Below are 20,755 nucleotides of genomic sequence, written 5' to 3'. Positions count from 1 at the left end.
TTCACATATTGTTTGGTGGAAAGTTTTTGAGTCACATGAAATCATTCAACCTTGTGCTTTTCTGCTGTTGATAATAATTAGCTTCTGCAGTTCCACATAAATATTCAATGGAGTCAAGAGCATAGACTCGTTAAGCGAAAATCCCCAAAGATCATTTGAGAGTAATCCTGGGAATACTTTAAAAGGAAGAACAATTCAGTGCTTGTTTTGGCACAATTGGACGTGTTTTGAACTTGTGCTAAACTCATGCCTGTGGGGGAAGGAAGAAGTCCTGCAACATTATTCAGCATGCAGACCGTGCATGCAAACATTCCTTCCTTTGGCTCAATGCTCTGCAACAACCTACTGTAGTCTAGCAGTTCCTCTTTATTGGCCTAGCCTGAACTCTCATTCGCTTGCTTTTCTTTGCCATTTTCCATTGTGCCCATTCCATAAAATGTACGCTATTTAATATCTTATTACTGCAATTCAAGACATGCCATTAGACACGCTTTTCCCTCCAAAAGTGTGGCAAAATTCAAGTAGTACCTTATGTACTGGCCAAATTACCACACATTATTGTCTGTATTGTCAACTCTTCCAGTCAGGAAATGGATTTTAATGTAAAATCCACACCTGTGTGTTACTCCGTGCCATCCGAGGACTTTCCTGCAAAAATGGACATCATTATAGGTGAACTTGAGCCCAAAATGTAATCGAGAGGACACTTTCCATTATGCTCACCTTGGATTGCTGCCACTGCCAGGCAGATGATGGAAATCTTTTCCTCTTTTTTCTTGACTCTCTCACCTGTTGAAAGTGGCTTCAGCGGCTGATGCAATACAGTAATGAATTGTCTTTCACTGCCCACCTCTGGCTAAACTGAGGAACAACACCATCATAATGCCTTTACAGCAGAACACAAAATCAGCATGATAGCTCCCTCTTGTGGTACTTTCAAGGCATTACTTTCGTACTTGGTGCCATGCTCTTTGAGTTCAGCACTGAGCAAAACAAACGAATAACTAAGAATTTAGAGAAGAAATTCAGAAAGATTGGACATTAAATCACCTCCTCCCAGTGGCACATGGCAGTACAAACAGAAAAAGATGGAGACTTTATGTTTACTGTGTGCTGTGTGAAGAAATTGTATTCTCTTCCATTTTTTGTGTGTTTTATGCAAAACAAATTTGAAGGTAACTCAGAATCAGTCAGCCCCTTGTGGATTGTTGCTCTGTCTATGTTTCCTGTTCAATGACGATGCTGTCAGTGCCTTGATGCTCTTCAGGGCTCTTTAATGTTTCATGTAACCTTTCCAAAGTTTGAAACCACGTGGCAGCAGCATTGTCTGTATAGCACCACAGCAGCCTGTTTAAGTTGCAGTTAGTTAATAAAAAAACAGCTTGCCATTACAAATAAATAGGTAAATAAATATAACTAAAAGGCAAACCTGCTTCCTTCTTTCGTTTTCTCTTTTGCTGAGAATGAAGCTAGCAATATACTGTACTATTTCAACTCTTTTAATAAACATGGACACTGTGGGTTTTGGGGGTTTTTTTTGCTAAAGCACCAAATATGTATTAATTCACAACAGAAAATGGTCTCCAACAAAAGCACAGTTGTGGTTTTGCCCTGCTTGTAGCAAAGCATAATTACAGTGAGCAGCTGTTTTAAGAAATTACTTTGCCTTTTTATTTTTTCGGAAATTATTTATGAGTGAGCTGTTTTCAGCGCTACCAGCCACAGATGGCCTGGAGAAGTCGGAAGGTATTGAGAGGCGGACTAAAACTGTTTCGGTCTTTTCATTGTATTGGTTGGCAGCATGAAAAATATATGATAGTATGCTTCTTGCTCTAAAAGCAAATGTGTTCCTGAAATCCCTTTGTGTTTTCTGATTCATTGTGTGTTGTGATTACTTCTGTCCAACGCCTTTGTGCTTTGCACCTCAAGGCCACTGTATTTCTCTTGCATTTGAAAGGACAAAAGCACAAATAAACACTCAGGATACAAAATAACGTTCTTTATGCTTGACTCATATCTTCCAGAGATACTAAAAATACATTTAGAAAAACATATATTACAAGCAAAATGCACTGTAATAACCTTAGAATATATTATACAAAACAAAAGGCACATGCTTTTAAGTCACTACATCTCTCAGACAGTATTAACATCATCTATCCTACAATAAGTGCCATCTGGCTGGAACGTCGAAGTCAGTTTGCTGGTCAAGAAACACGGGACCAGGCGAAGGAAATGTCACTGAAGAACATAAGGTGCCACTGGGAGACATCATCTAAGTCCATGTGTGTGTGTCACCAGATTTATCTTGTGATGTCCACGCCTACAGCTTCATCAGCGTTCATGCTGACAGTCTCTGCTTGGTCGGCATCAGACTGATCAACATCTTTTTCTTTAGTGGGGGTTTTCTGCTTGTCCTGAATATCAGAATCTGTGTTTTGAGAGTCTGTGTGTCTTGTTGTGTCACTTGAGTGATTAACAGCTATGGGACTGGGCATGCCGTGCTCTGTGTCGCAGTCTTTGCCATCGGTTTGATTGTGGTGAGTCTGTAAAGTGTCAGTGGAGCTGCTGGAGTCTGAGATCTGCTCCTTCGCTGTATCAAAGGACTCAGTAAAAATACTGTCACTGTAAGACTGACTGGTGATGGTCTCTGTCTCAGACCCAGAGGCGTCCACAAAAGTGCCTTCTGTATCAGGAAGATTAACATTGTGATCTTCTTTCCTATCAGTCTCTCCCATATTAGTGTCTGTGCATGTATCATCTGTGTCTCCATGCATTATGGAAGTTCTTGGAAATGAGTGTTCTTCACATTTTTCATGTTCAGACGTGGCAGTGAAATCGCTGTTTCTCTTAACTGAACTTTCTGTACATTCCACAGCAGCATCAGAGTCCTTTTTTCCCTTGTGGCCGGGCTCTGTCACTGCATTGTCCACGTTTTCCCCTCCAGCAGCAGCGCCTTCCTCTCCGGCCAGAACCCTCTTCAGACTCTGGGCTCTGTCTCTGTAAACTTGGCACAGCTGAGCATCGGGCATTTGGTTGCCGTGGATTTCAGCCAGCTTCATGTACACCACATACAGAGCCTCGGGGTTACCTTGGTCCTCCAGAGCCGCTGCCAGAGCCAACTGGAAGTAGCTCACGGCATCAAAAGCATCCTGGTGAGGGTGAACAGAGCAGAGTTCACAATAGCTCTCATCAAAATCAAAGACATTATGTTCACATTTGAAGGCTGGATTTTGATTTCCACCATTTTCTGGCCAGCAGATAAAAGGAAAGGCAATGTTGGTGCTGCTCTGACACAATCCAAAGCATTTATTTTAATATAACAGGTTAAAAAAGGGCAAAAATGCAATTTGCCAATCATTTTCATGTTTCACACCTGCTTGCTATTGCAAAAATGACCAACAAAGGACCTTAACCAGGCCAGCAGGACGTCCCGTCACAAAATATTAGATACATTTTATTCATTTCTCAAAGTAGCCTATGTATTAAAACCTGTCAATTCATTTGCAAGTTTCTATCTTGTACTTTGAATTTTAGTGGAGGGAAAAACGTACAAGGAGATACTTTATACATTCTGCTTGCTCATGCAAATGAAAACACAGAAATACATTTGTCTCCTGCACCTTCAGTTTGTGTAGAGTGAGATTGCCCAGTCTACAGTAGACCTTGGTGTAGTAGCGAGCTTCCATTGGATGCTGCATGACGGGCGGACAGAGCGACAGGGACTTGAGGTAGTAGTTTTCTGCCATCTCATACTGCTGCAGGCTGTAGTAGACTGTAGCCAGCCGGTGGTAGGCTGTCCTCTCATTCACATGCACACCTAAAGAGGAAAAACAATGGATCTGCTGACAAAGTATTTTCAAGCTACGGTTATTGCAGCTGCTGCCACCACATCATCATTAAATATTAACCAACAGTCCAAGGCACTGATTCTACCATGGGTCACGCTTGTACCTGTTTTTCCGGCGATCTGAACAGCCAGTGTGGCGTACTGCAGAGCCTCCTCCTGCTCTCCCTGGCTCATTAACAGCTCTGTCAGTTTACTCAACAAACGGAACTCCGAATGGATATCCTTGATGCTCCGTGCAAATGGCAGACTGCCATCCTGAATCCAAATATGAATAATTTAATCGAATGAGATCAGTGGTGCCAAGAATTTAAAAGAAATATCTTGATGGAATCAAAATAAGACTTATTACACCTTATTATAGGAAATGCTGCATCATGACATTGTAGTTTTGAGACTGACAAAATGCATTATATGTATCTAATCTTTCTTACCCTGTAGAAAGGCAGTGAAGCCATCTGGTTCCTGTGGCCTTTGAAGTAGACGTCACCGGCCTCCTCGTAGATGCTCATGGCAAAGTGAGGATCATTCATCCTGAGGGCTGTCTTCACTGCTGCCTATCAATCAAAATAAAGTGTCTGTCAATATGGATTACATGTCTAACATTAGCATGTGAAACTTAACTTAGCAGGTAAATCAGCTGATAAAATAATGCAGCTGAAACACTGGCTGCCTGGGGAGGACGTGATGAAGCCACTGCCTTTGCTGCTCAGGTCAGGAATGAGGAGTGCCTACATTCAAGGAATACCAGTTTTGCAGAGGAGCAGAGGGCAGAACAAGGAGAATAAAACGATTCTTCTATTCCCTCCTCCTAACCTGCAGGTACATATCAGCCAGCTCGTCCTCTTGGATCAGGTAATAGATGCGTCCCACCTGCAGCCAGGTCTCTGACTCTTCCTCCCTCTTGCCCAGGTCAATAGAAATCCTCAGGCTCTGCTTGGTGTAGTCCAGAGATTTGCGAGATGATCTGCAATCCACAATCCAGACTTGAGACTGTTTTGGTCTCACTCAAAAATAGAGATATTACAGAAAAGCTGGATAGAAAGTGAAATACAGAAGGAGAGACACAAACTCACCTTTCAGTGTTGAGCGAGAGGTAGAGGCTGCTGAGGATTTCCAGATACTCTCCCTCCAGCCTCTTGTCCTTCAGCTCTCTGGATACCGACACACAGTGCTCATTGTAGACGATACTCTGGCCATACAGCAGCATGTCAGCATACAGCCGACTCAAGACCTTGGCCACCACCATCTGACCTATGAGAAAATACAGCAGATATGTTACCTGTACCTCCAAAGACTACATGCACTGTGATGCATTTATGATATTGAATAAGAACTAACCTTTACTGTACATTTGCATGGCTGATATTATTAGCCAGTTTTAGCTCATGGCAGATATATTGATATCAGTGTAGAAGTTTAAAATTACAGTCCAAATATGTTTGATATGTTGTACAAATAGTGTTGCTATTACATAATTTGACCAGCAGGGGCACTGAAAAGTTTAGTTTTTCAACTGTAAAATGTCAACCTCTTTTGTGTATTTATTTAGAAGACTAGAAGAATAAGAGGATATATTTTTTTAACTCATAAATATCATTTTCCACCTCAGAAATCCAGTATTCATCATAGTCATTAGTCAGATTAAAAGGAAAGACAATTGGGTAGCTCTTTCTGTTACACATTTTTTACCCTTCTGACAGAACCAGGCTGGCTGTTTTCCCCTCTTTCCAGTCTTTGAGCTAAGCTAAGCTAACTGGCTGCTGGTGGTACATGAGGGTCTAGCTTTTGGAAAACTCTTCCTTTAATTTGTCAACTTGTACTCACTGTGCAGGTTTCTGGCATGTAGTGCAATAAGTAGCCCCATTTCATAACAGGCCCGGACGTCGTGAGTCTTCCCCCTGTCTTTGTAGCTCCGTCCCAGCCAAAGGTAGGTCTGAACATGCTCCTCGTCTGTGGGGCTTTCCCAGAGCTCCAGAAAAAGATGCAGGGATCTGGTAATAAAATGATCATCACAATGAGACAATAAGGCTTTGTAAACTCTCTACACATTTGCTGAATTAGACCTTCCCTGGGGGAAACTTTCAATGATAAAACAGATAACTGACCTGACCAGGAAGCGTTCTGCTACCCAAGATGCCCCCACGTCCAGTGCCAGGCAGCCTAGGTTGGCCAGTGCCAGGGCCTGGTTCCTCTGGTTTCCACTTTCCCTGGAGATTACCAAAGCAGAGTGGAGATGCCAGCCTGCCTCTGGGACACGACTCTGCCGCCTCAGACACAAAGCCAAGAGGTTGTGGATCACCCCTCGCTGTGTGGGACTGTCTGTACCCTGCGGAGCGATGCACATACAGAGGCACAGATCATACATGACAGCTAAAACTTCTACATGAGACAAGTAGTAGTGTTTTGATCAAGGTGAACATCATTGTTTTGCTGTACCTGGAGTGATGTGAGCAGTGGCTGCAGGACACTCTGGGCCCTCTCAGCTTGGCCTGTCAACACCAGCAGCCATCCAAGCAGCACAGAGGCCTCAAAGCCCTCCTCCTCCTCATTGATGTGGCCTCCTGTCTCCACAGCTTGTTGAGCACAGCGCACAGCCTTATCGAGAGCATCATACTGCTGATAGACTGAGGCCAAGCCCAGGCACAGATCCCTCTGGGTCTTCATGTCCTCCCCTTGCTCAGCTATAGCCAGGGCCTGCTGAAGGTAAACCACAATCTGGGCAGGGAGCAGGGAGGTGCCTTCCTTCCAGCATGGGTTCAGGCGAACAGAGTTCTTGATAAACAAAGCAATCCTCTGGAAAGCATCGTGAAGGGAGTGGTCTTGTCTCGAGTCCAGGCTCAGAGAGGCCAGTACCAAGTAAGGCATGTATTTACGATGATAAAGCCAGCTCAAGAGCCAGTTGAGGTCCACGGGAACTATGGGGCCACCCTCGGAGAGAGTCACTGAGAGGAACTGGAGTCGTTCAACAAAAGGAAGGGCATCATCGGTCTTCCTGAGATGCAGGAAGAGGCTGGAGATGAGGTAGCAGACACGAGCCTCCAGTTGTTTGTCCCCCATCACCACTGATCTCCTCAGGAGCAGCTTCAGCAGTTCAACCTCCTCCGTGGAGGTGAAGGTGTGGCAGGGGAGACAGAGGAGCAAGGCACTGGCCTTCTCCAGAGTCTGTGGCAGTTTGTCTGTCATACGCTGCTTCAGGTAGACAGCGGTGAGGTTTGTGAAGAGAGCGACGTGGAGCGGCGTGTCAGAGAAACTGTCCACCGGAACACTGAGAGCCTCCTCATAGTAGACACGAGCCTGAGGAAACAGAGATGTAGGAGCTGATCTCAAACAGATGTGGATTGCAATGACAAAGATTTAAGAAGGTGAGGATTTTCAGTGATGATGTTCTGCCTGGTCAATTGTCTTTTAGGGAGTAGTAAAGCATATAAACATATATACAACACATATATTCATGCTAGCAGTGAAGTGCAAACCTGGGAGAACTTTAACTTCCTGGCACAGAGTCTTCCCAGGAGGAAGCACGCCCTTCGATGTGCCCAGTGCATGCCCATCCTCTTGGCGCTCTCCCTGACGCTCTCTAGGTGCCCTGATAGCTCGTCCTCAGTCTTACCACTGAAAGTCACCCACAGGAAGGAGTACTGCAGGTCGTACAGGGGCAGGAAGTCCTCCTGGAAAAAACAACAAACAAAAGAAGTAAGACAACTCTCTTGACAGACTGTGTGTGTTTGACGCAGAGACAACATAAATGGATTAGACTGACCTTTGAAATTCAATAAATGTGTTTCCATCTTTGAACTGCTAATTTAAGTTATGTATTGCAACCAAATGTGTTTATTAGAAGTGTGTTGATCCAGTGAAAGTGACCAAAAAATAAGGCAAGAAATATTTTTTGATGCATGAAAAAATTCACGAGCTACTAGACAATAAGTGAGTCAAATAAGAATGATGTTGCGAGGAATCTGTTGTAAATGTGCACACAGTGATCATTTATTGACTACTGTCCAATCATCATGCAATCAAAGGGTAAAGTTCAAATTATTTTATAGACCTGAACAGATCTTCAGGTAGAAAATCTCATTAGAAATGACCAATTGCTTCTACTGGCTTCCACAGACATGTAGACACAGGAAAGAAACAAGAAAAAAAAAAATCAAAATCTTGCTTTGCCTCTGTGCTTGGCCCGGTAAAAAATAAATCAGTGACCTGGAAGTGTTCATGGTTGAGCAGGGTCAGTGTGGGGTCACTGTGCTCAGAGTCCTCCCCCTCCCAGCTGTTCTCCTCCAAGTAGAAAGGTGGGTCTTCCTGGAACTCGTCCATTTCTCTGAACGTATCATCCAGGGTGAAAGACAGGCGCTCTCCCTCCTGTGGCAGAGGATTGTGGGAGTGATAGAGGGACAGACGGGGATAGGAGTGAGAGAGAGAGGAGCGAGGAGAAGAGTGATACGGGGGCGTCCCTCCACTTCTCTCTGACATGACGCTCTGACGAGCGCTCACAGGAATATTATGATCTGGGAAGAAGAAGAAGAAGAAGCAGTAGTTAAGTTTAGCAGAGCAGTCGATAAACACACTAAACTTTTAAAGCTGCTTGAATGCACTAAGCTCATAAACAGCTGTTTTCCTCAATAAGTTATAAATCATTACCGTGTTTTGGCTGGTTCTTGATGTACATGAAGTCACTCGCATCCAGTCTATCTGGAAACACGCAAGGTAAATCAATTTAAGCATCAATTTTCCAGCTGGGGATAAAGATGGAAAGATTTTTTCCTGGAATGAATCACCAGCAGTACCACTATTTACGAAACAGACTGCTGCACACTAAAACATGACCTATATTTCAATTATGGCTGCCCCCCCTTGCGCTGACTGATAAAAAGCACAATATCTCCTGATCAGACAAGCCATTTCTTTACCTAGTCTGTACACAGAGCTGATGTCAGATGAGAAGAGCCTTTCCAGCAGGCCGCTGTCATTTGGCTCAGAGCTACATGGGTTAACCTGAGCCAGGCTGGCCCTCTCCTCCTCAGTCAGAAAGACCAATTGTCTGTCTCTGTGCGAGGGAAACAAAGGCAGCATTATCCCCTTTGCTGTCATCACCCCATGCACCCTGTCCAGTGTGCAGATACACTAAATAGGATTTCATAAAAGAGTACCACAACACTATATACAAGAGGTAGCTAATGTGGATTTGATTAGGATTAAGTACTTTAGTTGAAATGACGCACAACATCAGACCAGAAAGTTCAAGGCATTACACAAATAAAAAAAAGAAATTTCTTACAGGGGTATGGTGTCCAGAGGCTTGACGTGAGCCTTGTGTATGAAACCAGTGTGACCTGTGGAAGTGTGTGTTCCTATGAAAATGCCCAGGCCTCGGACCAGCAGACCCTGGATGTGCACAATGTCACCTTGACTTAGCTGAAGCTCATCCGGGACCACTGGACTGTAGTCAACCACTGCTACACAGGAGCCTGTCACTGAGGCGTTTGATGAGGAGGAAAAGCAAAAGAGCATTGAGGTCAGTGTGAAAGAACTTGTCTGATCATGATCAGGATTTGTCTTAAATATCCTGCTAAGGAATTTACAGGATGTAAAAAATAAAGTTAAAATGCTTTTGACAAGTGCTTTTAGAGCTACTAGTATATGCATAAGCATTTTAGTATTGACCCACTGTGGCTGTGCGCTGCTGTGTGTTCCAGTAAAGAGGAAGTGGTCAGTTTGATACCAGCCTCTGTCTTTGTCTTTGCAAACACAACATGTGGCAACACCTGACATTCAGACTAGCCACAGTGTATTTACTGACTTTGTGAGGAACTTTTTCTTGATCTTTCACATTAGAAATGCAGGAACTAAACTTTGTTAAGTCCTGCATTCAAAATATATGTACCGTCAGACTGTGTGCAGAGACATAAATAGCATCCATGAGTAGTGAAATCCCGTCAATCACTGCTGTAACCATCACTGTCCATTTATGTTTTTAAACATCTGGCAAACATCAAATCACATTCATTTGGAGTTCACTTGATGAATTTAAGTCCTGATATAGGATAGAAGTCTGATATGGTCTTCAAAAACTCCTCAGGGAAATATCTGACTGAATGCTGACTGTTTGGTGCTGGACAGGTAGTAAACACTGAGTTTATTAGAGCGTTTTGACTGAAAAGAATGAGTGTAAGAGTTGGTTTTAAGTCTCTGTGCCTGAGTTCATTACACTATATGTGACTGTACAGGATATTGCATGTGTGAACATGTGTTTATGCAGAATGGCTTTACCGATAGAATGTTCAAATGCTTCCTTTTCTGTTGGCGAGCATCCACCATTGCTTGGGTACTTCCTCAGGAACCACCTGACCAAACAGGAAGTATAGTTTAACAAAACCACGCCAAGGCATGTGTACCAATGTCCATCATCTGTAGTCTGCCTTTTTCATTCAGCCAAACTTTTAGACAAGAGAACATGTTATCATGCTGTCATTTACAGTGTAAGCCAAGGAATGTGTAACGTAAGTGTCTCATGTGAGGAACATTGAGTGACTTACTGATAGAAGGGGTAAGGCAGCGGTTGCATGGCGTCGACTGGCACCTGGCCATTTTTTCCTGTGGAGAGCATGGTGCCCTCCCACGTGTTGTCCTGCCCCGTGTCCTTTACCATCAGCAAGTCATTCTTTTTGAACGACAGCTGTTCTTCGTCTTCCTCATCCTGCTCACTTCTTGTGAATAGTGCCTTAGCAAAGAAGGATCCTGCAGAGAGACAGGTTCATCAGTGGACAGATTCAAGCCGATGAACCTCCACTCAAATGTGTACAGATGGTACATATAAGCATGTGTGAATCCAGACATGCAAAGTGTTTTCAGTCAGCATTTTTTTTTTTTTTTTTGACAGAAGTCACCACGCTTAAGTTAAAGATCAGCAAAAGTGCTTCAGCTAGTGTGCCCTCATTCAGTCACTGGTAAATGATGGATGTTTTATATCCCCCCCTATTAAGTTAATGTATTTCTCATCACTATTTGCCTGCACTGCAGTCCTAATATACATTTCCATGAAGCTTTTTGCCTCTGGGAAATGTTCAAGAGAAAGTCTGTGTAGACTAGGCCAAAGGAAATCAATATACATTTGGGAGCAAAGTAGTATAAGAGTATTGCTTTAGTGGAACGCTTGCTTATTTTATTATGCATTAAAAAAAATGTGAGCAGACTGCTAAAATTCAGTGTCCAGTTTTGAATTATTTCACTTGAACAATACAAATAAAAGTGAAGTTATGGCCATGAATAGAAATGAGATTGTAATGGTCACTTATAATTAGAAGTCCATTATGTTTTGGCTGGGCACAGTGACGCACATCAGCTCTTCTAATAAAAATAATTGCTATAATTTGTCCAAAGTCATGTATGGCTATATATTCCTGAGGGTTTCAAAGTGTTAATTGAGGTCATTGAAAGTGGATTAAAAGTAATGGGAACAAATGGCACCTGCAGTCAGTTACTTTATAATTGCAGTGACAACATTGAAGACACTTCAGACAATAAACCCTTTAGATAGTCTGAAAGTTTTCACTGGGAAGAAAAACTCACATTTTAACTACAAGAATGTGAGAATACGAATGTGGTATTCATGGTACTCAGTACGTTGTAATTTGACAGATGACCTTTTCACTTGCAAGCTCTATTGAACGACAGAGTGTACCAGGATTGCTGACCTTCCTGGAGTAAAAGTCCCAGGTAAAGGGTGGCCAGATGTTCCTCGTCCACGGTTACATTGATCTCCAGGTCTCTGAGCAGCTCTGCATCCAGCCAGAAGGACTGATCACACAGGAAGTTCTCCAAACAGCGAGCCACATAACCTGGGACAGAGCACATGTACCTCAGATATAAGTACTACTAAATGTCTTCATGGTAATCTTGCCATATCCTCAACCACTAAACCTTGTTATGCAACTATTATGCTAATGAGACAATTACAAGCAGAAATAGGGAACAGAGTAAAGCTTGTGATGTCATAGTCCTTAAAGCATCGTTGGTTTCAAACTCTATGTGTTTCCTCTACAACATCAAATAATCTAACTAAGTAACAACCAAACATAAAGTTGAAAGTTGAAAGAAAAGGCATTTTCCTGGAGTTAAATAGTCCAAACAACTGTCATTCGATTCAAATGTCAGTAAATCCTGATGGCGCCAAAAGTTCATCACCACTTTCCAACCAACTTCAAACCAGTGAGAGGAGCACAGGCAGAAAACAAATCTCTCATGTGGAATAACCAAAACTGGCTTAAGAAAATAGGACCTGAATGACAAAATATGTTTTTAGGGCCTGTAAGATATAAAACAGTCACAGTTTCTTACCTAATGCAAGGTAAGTTGAAAACTTCCAGATTTCCTCCACAGTCTTGAATGTGAGCACAAAGCGGTCCTTCTCAGCGTGGACAGACACCAGACGTGCAGACAAGTCCTGCAGAAACAAAGTCTCATATTTCTCTAACAGAATATCATTCAATCTCCATTAAGTGCACAATACATATACAGTATAATATGTCATATTGCATCATACAGACTCACATCATAATGCACCTTGTTCTTTGTTATGATCTCAGAAAGTCGTGCAGCACTGTCTGTGTCATGTCTGCGTTGTCAGGTCTGACTCACCTTAAAGAGCTGGATGACGTCCTGGCTGTTGCTCTCCACCACTCGGAGCCGGGTGCGCAGCGCCTCCTGCAGGGATCGGTCAGGATCCACACTGGAGCGCCTCCGCCCGGTGAACAGCAACACAATTTCTAGAAAAAGACGAGAAGAACGCTGTGATTAATCACTCTGAGATTCGATTGTTTTTCCTGGTGCAATAATATGGCATATTAACAAATCCAGTGCAAATATGCTTAGAAGAAAAATTAGCTTAGAGAACGAGAGAGGGGAATTACTATATCTCCCATTGTCTGCCAGAATTAACCACGAGGAGCACACAAAGAATGTATTTATAATCCCGCTGCTAATTCATCACACAAATAGGTTGTTGTATATATCTGACTGCAGTGACTGAAGAAAGTGGAAAACACACTAGAGCTGAGACAGAAATGAAATCTACAAGCAGGCGAGATAAAACTTTCAAGAGTTCATTAAAGACTTTCTATGGGAGCTCATATTTCAGTGAGATGCTCTGTTTGTCCCTGGAGGAATAACACAGCTATTAGAGCCTCTTATTGGACTCTCAGTGTGGCCATTTAAATCCATTTGAGAGGAAGAACCTGGGGGAATGTGATGGATGGAGCTAAACTGCTGAGTGAGCAAAACATTAGTCGACAGGGAAATGTGCTTCATCAGTATGCATACATAGAATGCATGGGAAATGCTTCTGCATATAAAGATAACAAGTTTAGGCCGGTAAAAGCTTTTCTCTTTTTTCAGTAGAAACAGACTACAAGTCAGTCAGTGGACTATGGTGAAGCATGAGTAAATGCACCTGAGGAGAATTTGTCTCCCACTGACAAAGTACTTCCTCTAAGGAAGGCCTCTTTCTTCTTCCAGTAGCTGTCAGGCTCCACCCCTCCTTCACCTGATTCCACCACTGGACCGCCCTCCTCCTCACCTGCACCTGAAAGAAGGTAAAACAGCAGCTGCATCAAGTTTAGATCACTATCTTTTCTGATTCAATGCCAAAACGAGCACAGACGTGACTTTTAAGGTGGAAAACTTAATCCAGTGTTGGTTAAGTCAGTGTTTCCTAAACAACATATTGTATTTAGGGTTTTTTGCGTGATAAAGACAGGTGTGTAGTTACGTGGAAACAATTTTATCAAGAGAGTCATCAGAAGGACTGTTCAGAGTGAGCTGCAATTACAACGAAAGTCCACTCTGTTGTGGAGATTGAACTGGAAATGTTAACAGCTGAGACAAGATGGCAATCACTGTTTTGCCATTCGAGAGAACACATGTGTTGTCAGTATGTGCTCATATGGTAGAGGTTGAACATATGAATCTGAATAGTGGTTTCCAAGCTTTTTTGTCTGATGCACCCCAACAGCCTTGTCAGATGAGCTTAAATGCTCCTTCATTGTTGCCACCTGTCATATATTGCAGATTTACTAGTTTCATTTCATTCTAAACTGCATGTTGGACACACTCGGATGTTGTATTGAATATTGTTACAATGCTTCTTATATAGGCAAAGCGAGGCAAGTTTGTTTGTATAGCAGATGCCATACACACAAGCAATCCATCATGTTCTATGCAATGCATTAGAACCATAAAAAAAATAAAAAACAACATGAAAACATAAGACATCATTACAGGATAAGAGGGTTAGATGGTTCATGATGAGTATTTAAGGTTCAGTCAAAGGCAGTGCAGTGCATATGTTGTTAACCTGAATTTAAAAGTGACCAAATCTGATGCAAATATTTGGCCTTCTGGGAGTTTGTTCCGGCTCTATGATGCACAGTCACAAAATGTTACTTCTTCATTTTTAGTTTGCATAGTGGGAACAGTTAGCAGCCCACTACCTGAACTATTTAACAATTTCTCCATTACTTTTAAGCTATTTGAACGTGTATCCAACTCCTTTTCTCGAGTTACAATATGCAATGTTTAGGCATTGCAGCTTACTCAGTATGTGGATGTGTATTTTATATGTATACATGAGAATCATTTTCTTCATTTTTCCAAATGGTTGAGCTTCTCTAAAATCTGTCCACACACCCAGCCTGGAAATTGCAGAAGCACCCCCGGGGTTATGGTTAGCCTACCCCTGGTTAGGAATCACTGACTTAGTAGTTTGTAAGTTAGCTCTATCTCAGCACACGAACAGGATCTTAACAGTTTCGAAGCCTATAAATATCAGCCAGATGGGTACAAATAGCTGGCTATTGCAGTAGTGGTGACGGGCTTCCCCTGGTTTGTTCCACTGTGCAGGGAGGATGTCCCAAACACTTCCTCAGTTTGTGACCGCACAGTCAGCAGCACAGCTCAAAAGAGCCTCATGATGTTGTTTGTACTCCAAAATAACAGGGGACTATAATAATACTATCTCAGATTGCTAAAGATTTTCAGTGCACAATAGTCTACCTTGAGTCATGATGTCATTTCCTGGAAAGTGTTCATTTGCTCCCCCGAGAGTATATGGTGGTTCCCTCCAAAGAGCATCCAGCTCAGCAGGAGAGATGTCTGTAAACAGGGAAACAAATCAGTGAATGAATCTGAAGTGAAAAAATGCATTTAGTCTCCTTTATCCTCTACTCAAATCAGTTACGGTAATCATCACATACCAAATGTTTTTATACAGTTCAAACTGCTTTTCAATGCATCTTAAGTGAATAGTTTGTCATTTTGAACAATTTACATGTTCACTCCATCGCCAATAGTTAGATGAGAAGATTGATACCGCTCTCACATCCGTGCAATAGATATGTAGCTGGAGCAGGAAGCTCTTTAGCTTAGCTTAGCATAAAGACTTGAAACAGGGGAAACCTGCTAGCCTGGCTATGTCTGAAAATAAAAAACAAGCCAACCAGCACCCCTAAAGCTTACAAATGTTATACTGTGAAAACTGAAGTATAAAAATGACAAGTCGCCATTTTCCAGATTTGTTTGCCAGACTCTTTGGCTGCATTCATTTGGCAGGGAGCAGTTGCTGCTCCTGGCCAAGAAAGGGTCCGGCAAAGTTGTACCACTGTAAGCTCCTGTAAAAAGGCGACTGTCATTTTAATACTTAGGTTTTTATAAGGATTAACCAAACAAGATACAACGTGTAAATAATTGAGCTTTGGAGGTGTTTGTATTGCTCGTAGCCAGACTAGCTGTATACAGTGGTATCAATCTCCTCATTATTAGTTTACCAAGTTACTAGGATCCTCATTACCTAACACCATGATGTCAGTCATGGGGTCATGTCAGCAAGAAAGCAAAAAAAGTATATAAACAGACTTAGGTGGGGGGGGGAAGTAGTGTCACCAGGGTAGATGGGTGCAGTATATTGGAAATGCCAAGTTCAAGCCATCGGTTAGTGTGAGGAGTTATCTGGGTTTTGGGGGGGTACAATGATGTTGATCACACACAGCTGCTCTGACATTAGAAAAACCTCCAGGCTCACACAGCTGCCCTGCCCCTGACTCCTCCACGTTTATTTCAGCGCAGTCACATGTTTTCAGACATACAGTCAGACGGCATTTAGAATCAAGACAGTGTTAACTGAACAGTAACAAAAAAAGAGCAAGTTTTCATTAAAATGCCGCTTTTCTTCCATGCTTTGTCAGTGCGAAAACACAACAGTGTTATCTTGATACAAAGCATTCACGACAACACAATGGGGTGGACAACTTAGCAACACAATACGACATGACATTAGGCCAAAGAGGACAAAAGACTATTCTCTCCCATCCTACGACACAGAGCACAGTTAGCACCAACAGGACTGCTTGAGTCAACACAAGCACAGTCATGCTGCTACAGTACAGAAACACACCATGCCCTGTTTACCTTCATGACTAAGTGTGTTACCCATGCTGTGTATACCCCTATGCTCCTGTCTATCTGAATGTAGCGGCCTGTCTCATGACGGTACAGTAGTAACACAGAGAACGGGCTGGGACAGACCTGTGAAGGAGGAGAGGCAGACTTTGATGAACGGTCCACAGCAGGAGTTGAGCAGCGGTCTGCAGCAACAAGACGCCATCTGGCCCAAGAGCTGGCAGCTCCCAGAGATCAATGCCATCCCATCAGTTTCCCCCAGCCTCTTTAATAACAACTTCCTCTCTTCCTCTCTCCTGAACAAGCCCTGTCTCTGTTCCTATTTCTGTATTCCCTTTCCTGCCTTGCTCACTCTGTCTTTCCACCAGTTACCGTTTACTGCATGTGTCTCCTCTGTCCCTCTGCAAGCCTTATCTCTTCTTCTTCTCTATCTGTCTGGGTCTGCTTCTCTTTGTAATCCCTCTGTCTCTTGCTTTCTCCATCTCCCTCCTCCCACCAGCTTCTCTCTCTCTCCCTCTCTCTCTTCAGTAGCTGCCCAGTCAGTGAATGCACAAAGCACTTTCTGCGATTGGTATGAGCGTGTGGGGGGCAGGCCTCAGTGAGAGTTTCCCTACAGTATGTGTGTGTGTGCGGGTCAGTGAAAAAATGCACAGAATGTGTGTCACAAAGACAATGTGTGTGTCTTTTGTGTTCGTTGCTGGGAGAATGTATTGCTGAGCCACTGTAAGGCAATGCCACACAGGGACGGGCTGCAAGGTCACAGCGAGGGGGGTGAGAGTTGCCCAGTGGCATAGATGAAGGATCACCTTATCCACATCAGTTCAACACAACTCTGCTCTCTGCCATCACATGGATAACAGACAGATGATATGACATGAGCACACAGGACAACATCATCCCACACTGTAAGGCCACCAGGAAGAAGACCAAGACAGAGACTGGATGGTGAGAGAGTCTGTGATGGTTCTGTCTGTCCAAGGCTTCATTATGATGTAGACAGTAAAGAAGGATGTGTACACTACAAACTGTGTCATTGACCTTATGTGACCCTTGACCACCTGAGAAGGAGTTAGGATTTAAAACTGCTGTAATGAGCCAGTAATGCCTTGTCCTGATAGCGCCGGATTTTAAAAGCTGTGTTGGGTGTGGTGCTGATGAGTAGCTGCAGGTATGTTGCTATATAAAGAAAGGGATTAAGCTAGATTTAAGCACAAGCTATAAATACAAGAAGCAATAGTTCAAATTCTGCTGTAACATTTGTGCCTTTAATGTGTAAATATTTCAAGATAGAATGAAATATGATTTAAACTACGCTAATGCAACATTTGCCAAGGTAGTAATGTCTTAACTTTATCTAAGCTCTTTGTCTGTATAGGAACAGTATTAGAATATTATTGGGCTTGAAATGATCAATGGAGGGAAAATGTGAGTGCTGAAGTGTTGCACTACTTTTTGATGGCATTTCTCATAATGCTTGAATCAAACTGAACTCGCATGTTATGTAGTTCATTTGCGTCTACAGAGTGCTGATGGTAAAATAAAACTGTATTTTGAGTAAAGCTGCATTTTTCTTGACGTATTGGAGAACATACATACACAATGATTTATATGTAAATGTAAAATGGAATTTGCATGAGTAAGCCACTTTAGAAATGAAAGTAGGGAAGACCTTATTTTTCTATTTTTATGATGTTGTCAGACTGATGTCAGATTTCTGCTCAGGAGCTGTATGCTCAGCTAAATGGAAAAGCTTTAAAGGGGCACTCCAGCGATTTAGCGTTACTCTTCCATTTAATTGAGGAAAAGAAGTTGCAGATGTCCTGAACTGCAGCCTCCACTATGAGTCACGCCCCCAGAGCTCTGGATACATACATTTCCCATAATGCAACTTGATAGTATTTTTCGTTAGACCCTTCCTGCATAATAAATTCCTGAATCTCTCAAATTCCACACCTGAAATGTGCAAACATATGCTACCATTCTCAAACATAGGCCGTACAAGAGATTGTTCACTTTTAGGAGAGTCTGACTTTATGCTTTCACAATGTGAGAAAAAAAACTGATGAACTACGAATGTTTCACACCGCTAAGTACACACACAGCAAAAGGGCAAATGGGCTGATGTGGTGACAGAAACAATTTACTGCTGCATTACAGAAGTAGAGATGCTCTCATGATGTATTATGTGACTTTTGTTGGCCGAGACTGCATGTAATCATTGATCAAGGATGACGAATGCATAATTTAATTGAGAGTTTCCTCCCTCTTTGTGGCCTGATCGTTCCGCTGCTTGAACATGCTGGAGACAAAGAGGCTGATATCCTTGCCTGAGACCAGTCTCTTCATCTTGTTTATGCGGCGGCTTAACGGTCATGATTGAATCTGTGCATGTGTATCTTGTGAAGCAGAAAGCTGTAAACAGGCTGCGGGCGTGTCAGGGCATATCCTGACACTCTTTAGAGTCCCCTGTTTGTTTCTTATAGTGCAACAGATTCTGTCTAATCTAATAAACACAGGCTGTTCAAGGCTGATATGTGCGGTCACATGCTAGGCCCATGATAGCACCAAAAGCTGCACAAGGGGCAGCAGCTGTCTCCAGCCACATCCACTTCAAAACATACAGAGATTGCAAATAAAAACAATGTAATGTCATTTTGTGGTGATGCTCTATAGAGTAAATCAGAACACCTGTCCATCTAGCTATTGTGTCCTGGCAGCTGGAGCGTCAAATCCCTTCTTCTTCTGAATGACTGCACTTTGTGGACAGCATTACGAAAGTCGAACTTAAACTATACGTGTGATTAAAGACACGCTAAGCCACAAACACAGTACCCATTGCCTGTAATGACAGGGTTTGACAAGTCCAATGACCACACACCGTAAATGACCCTACGGTCTCCACACGGTCTGAAACCACAGCAAAGGCCTGGACTGCAATTGTGACACTCGGCAGTCCATGACAATAGCATTCAAGCTAATAAGAAACATATGGTGTCAGCAGTGTCTGGCTATGTTCTAATGCATGACACGCAGGGGTTGTTTGCGACTGTGTGTGTGTGTGTGTGTGTGTGTGTGTGTGTGTGTGTGTGTGTACAATCTGGGTTTATAGATTTTGGAAAATGTGGTCCAGAAGTTAGTGGACAGTAATATGAGACAGGGGATATGGTCTCTAAGTTTAGACTAACCCCCTGTTCGCTCACTCACATGCCTGTGTGTCTAGGACAGAGCTCCCTGCAGGGAGATTCCCACACTGCTGCATAGCGGCATTTGTACAACTCTGAAACAAACACTGTGGAAGTATCATTACAAATTCAACCAGGGCTTTATAAATTAGTTTCATTTCCACCTTCTTCCTTTTATTGGAAATAGAAAAGAGACATGAATTAGATTGTCATGTGTAAGTCATTTCCCTCTGCTCTTCAGGACACTTTGAAAGCATTTACACACAGTATCAAGTCACTAGAGAACAGAATAAGGAACTGTAATCACTACATGACAGCTACTGTGCATTTAAAGCTCTGCTGTCCATCTTACCCTCTGAGGACTGACAGCAACTTTATGGTTATGTGACTGAGTACAAAGTACAGTAGTGTTAAACATGCTAAACAGAAGACAGTTACAATGAGAGCAGTTTGTCGTGTTAAAAGCAGAAAGAAAACACTTACCTCCGTGTTGCTGCCAGCTCTCCCCTCTCAATTCATTCCTCATGTGCGTGGCAGAATGTGTGTGTATCTCTCTCTCTCTCTCTCTCTCTCTCTCTCTCTGTGTGTGAGTATGTGTGTGTGTGTGTGTGTGTGTGTGGTTTCACCATTTAACTGGTGAACTGCATTTCATGACAGCTGCCAAAACTGCCGTCATTCTCCACCGTCAGCCCAAACGGACAGGAGAGGAAAATCAGAGGAAGAAAGTCCGAGTGTGGAAGTCAGTGAGAGTGTGTGTATGTGTGTGTGTGTGCGCTTGTGTGTGTGTGTGTGTGTGCGCTTGTGTCTGTGTGCCTTTGCCTTTGAGCGCTACAGAGGCTATCCCAGACGGCCTGTCACTGACTGAGGAAGTTTTTTTTTTTAGTTTTAACTCCTCCCATCATTTCTTTGGGACAAGGGCATAGCCTTCCCCCTTCTCTCTCTCTCTCTCTCTCTCTCTCTCTCTCTCTCTCTCTCTCTCTCTCTTTTCTCACTCACCCATATCCCCCCCCACACACACACAAACATTCACAGGCATGTTTCCATCACTTTTGGGGACATTACATGATTTACATTCATTTCCTGAAGACTTATCCCTAACCCAAGTCTTTGCCTTAAAATTTAATGACTTACATTAGGCTGGTCCCCACAATGTGACTATGTAAACAACTTAAGTCCCCACAACATGAGTAATATGCGCACACACACACACGCGCGCGCGCACACACACACACACACACACACACACACACACACACACACACACACACACACA

At 42.9% G+C, this 20,755-nt stretch overlaps 1 protein-coding gene across 2 annotated transcripts; it reads right to left on the bottom strand.

Annotated features, from left to right (window-relative positions):
- Nucleotides 1-1,981: 1,981 nt before the first annotated feature.
- On the bottom strand, nucleotides 1,982-20,058 carry sh3tc2 (SH3 domain and tetratricopeptide repeats 2). Of its 2 annotated transcripts, none has more exons than XM_070963293.1 (22): nucleotides 19,966-20,058; nucleotides 14,900-14,998; nucleotides 13,299-13,430; nucleotides 12,488-12,615; nucleotides 12,188-12,293; nucleotides 11,545-11,688; nucleotides 10,387-10,588; nucleotides 10,121-10,194; nucleotides 9,129-9,324; nucleotides 8,761-8,897; nucleotides 8,492-8,542; nucleotides 8,054-8,358; nucleotides 7,324-7,518; nucleotides 6,287-7,144; nucleotides 5,956-6,176; nucleotides 5,675-5,841; nucleotides 4,924-5,101; nucleotides 4,664-4,814; nucleotides 4,282-4,404; nucleotides 3,955-4,105; nucleotides 3,624-3,820; nucleotides 1,982-3,152 (listed from the first exon to the last, which is right to left on the bottom strand). In XM_070963293.1, the coding sequence occupies exons 1-22, from the start codon at nucleotides 20,006-20,008 to the stop codon at nucleotides 2,304-2,306; spliced, it is 4,707 nt and encodes a 1,568-aa protein (XP_070819394.1). In that variant the 5' UTR covers nucleotides 20,009-20,058; the 3' UTR covers nucleotides 1,982-2,303. The 2 variants fall into 2 exon arrangements, with proteins under 2 accessions (XP_070819394.1, XP_070819393.1); XM_070963292.1 differs by lacking the exon at nucleotides 19,966-20,058 and adding an exon at nucleotides 16,427-16,726.
- Between the last annotated feature and the right edge of the window lie 697 nt (nucleotides 20,059-20,755).

This window comes from Chaetodon trifascialis, chromosome 5 (assembly GCF_039877785.1).
Source record: "Chaetodon trifascialis isolate fChaTrf1 chromosome 5, fChaTrf1.hap1, whole genome shotgun sequence".
Lineage (NCBI taxonomy): Eukaryota > Metazoa > Chordata > Actinopteri > Chaetodontiformes > Chaetodontidae > Chaetodon > Chaetodon trifascialis.
Note: the sequence above shows the minus strand (reverse complement) of the source record. Positions and strands in the feature narration are given on the sequence as shown.

What these genes read in the sequence shown, in the direction of transcription:
- sh3tc2 (XM_070963292.1), bottom strand. Translation starts at nt 16,544, where the DNA reads ATGGCATTGATCTCTGGGAGCTGCCAGCTCTTGGGCCAGATGGCGTCT. An exon ending in GGGAGACAAATTCTCCTCAG is followed by an intron (nt 12,616 to 13,298) that starts GTGCATTTACTC and finishes GTCTTTTTCTAG; the next exon opens with AAATTGTGTTGCTGTTCACC. An exon ending in GCAGAACGCTTCCTGGTCAG is followed by an intron (nt 5,842 to 5,955) that starts GTCAGTTATCTG and finishes TTTTATTACCAG; the next exon opens with ATCCCTGCATCTTTTTCTGG.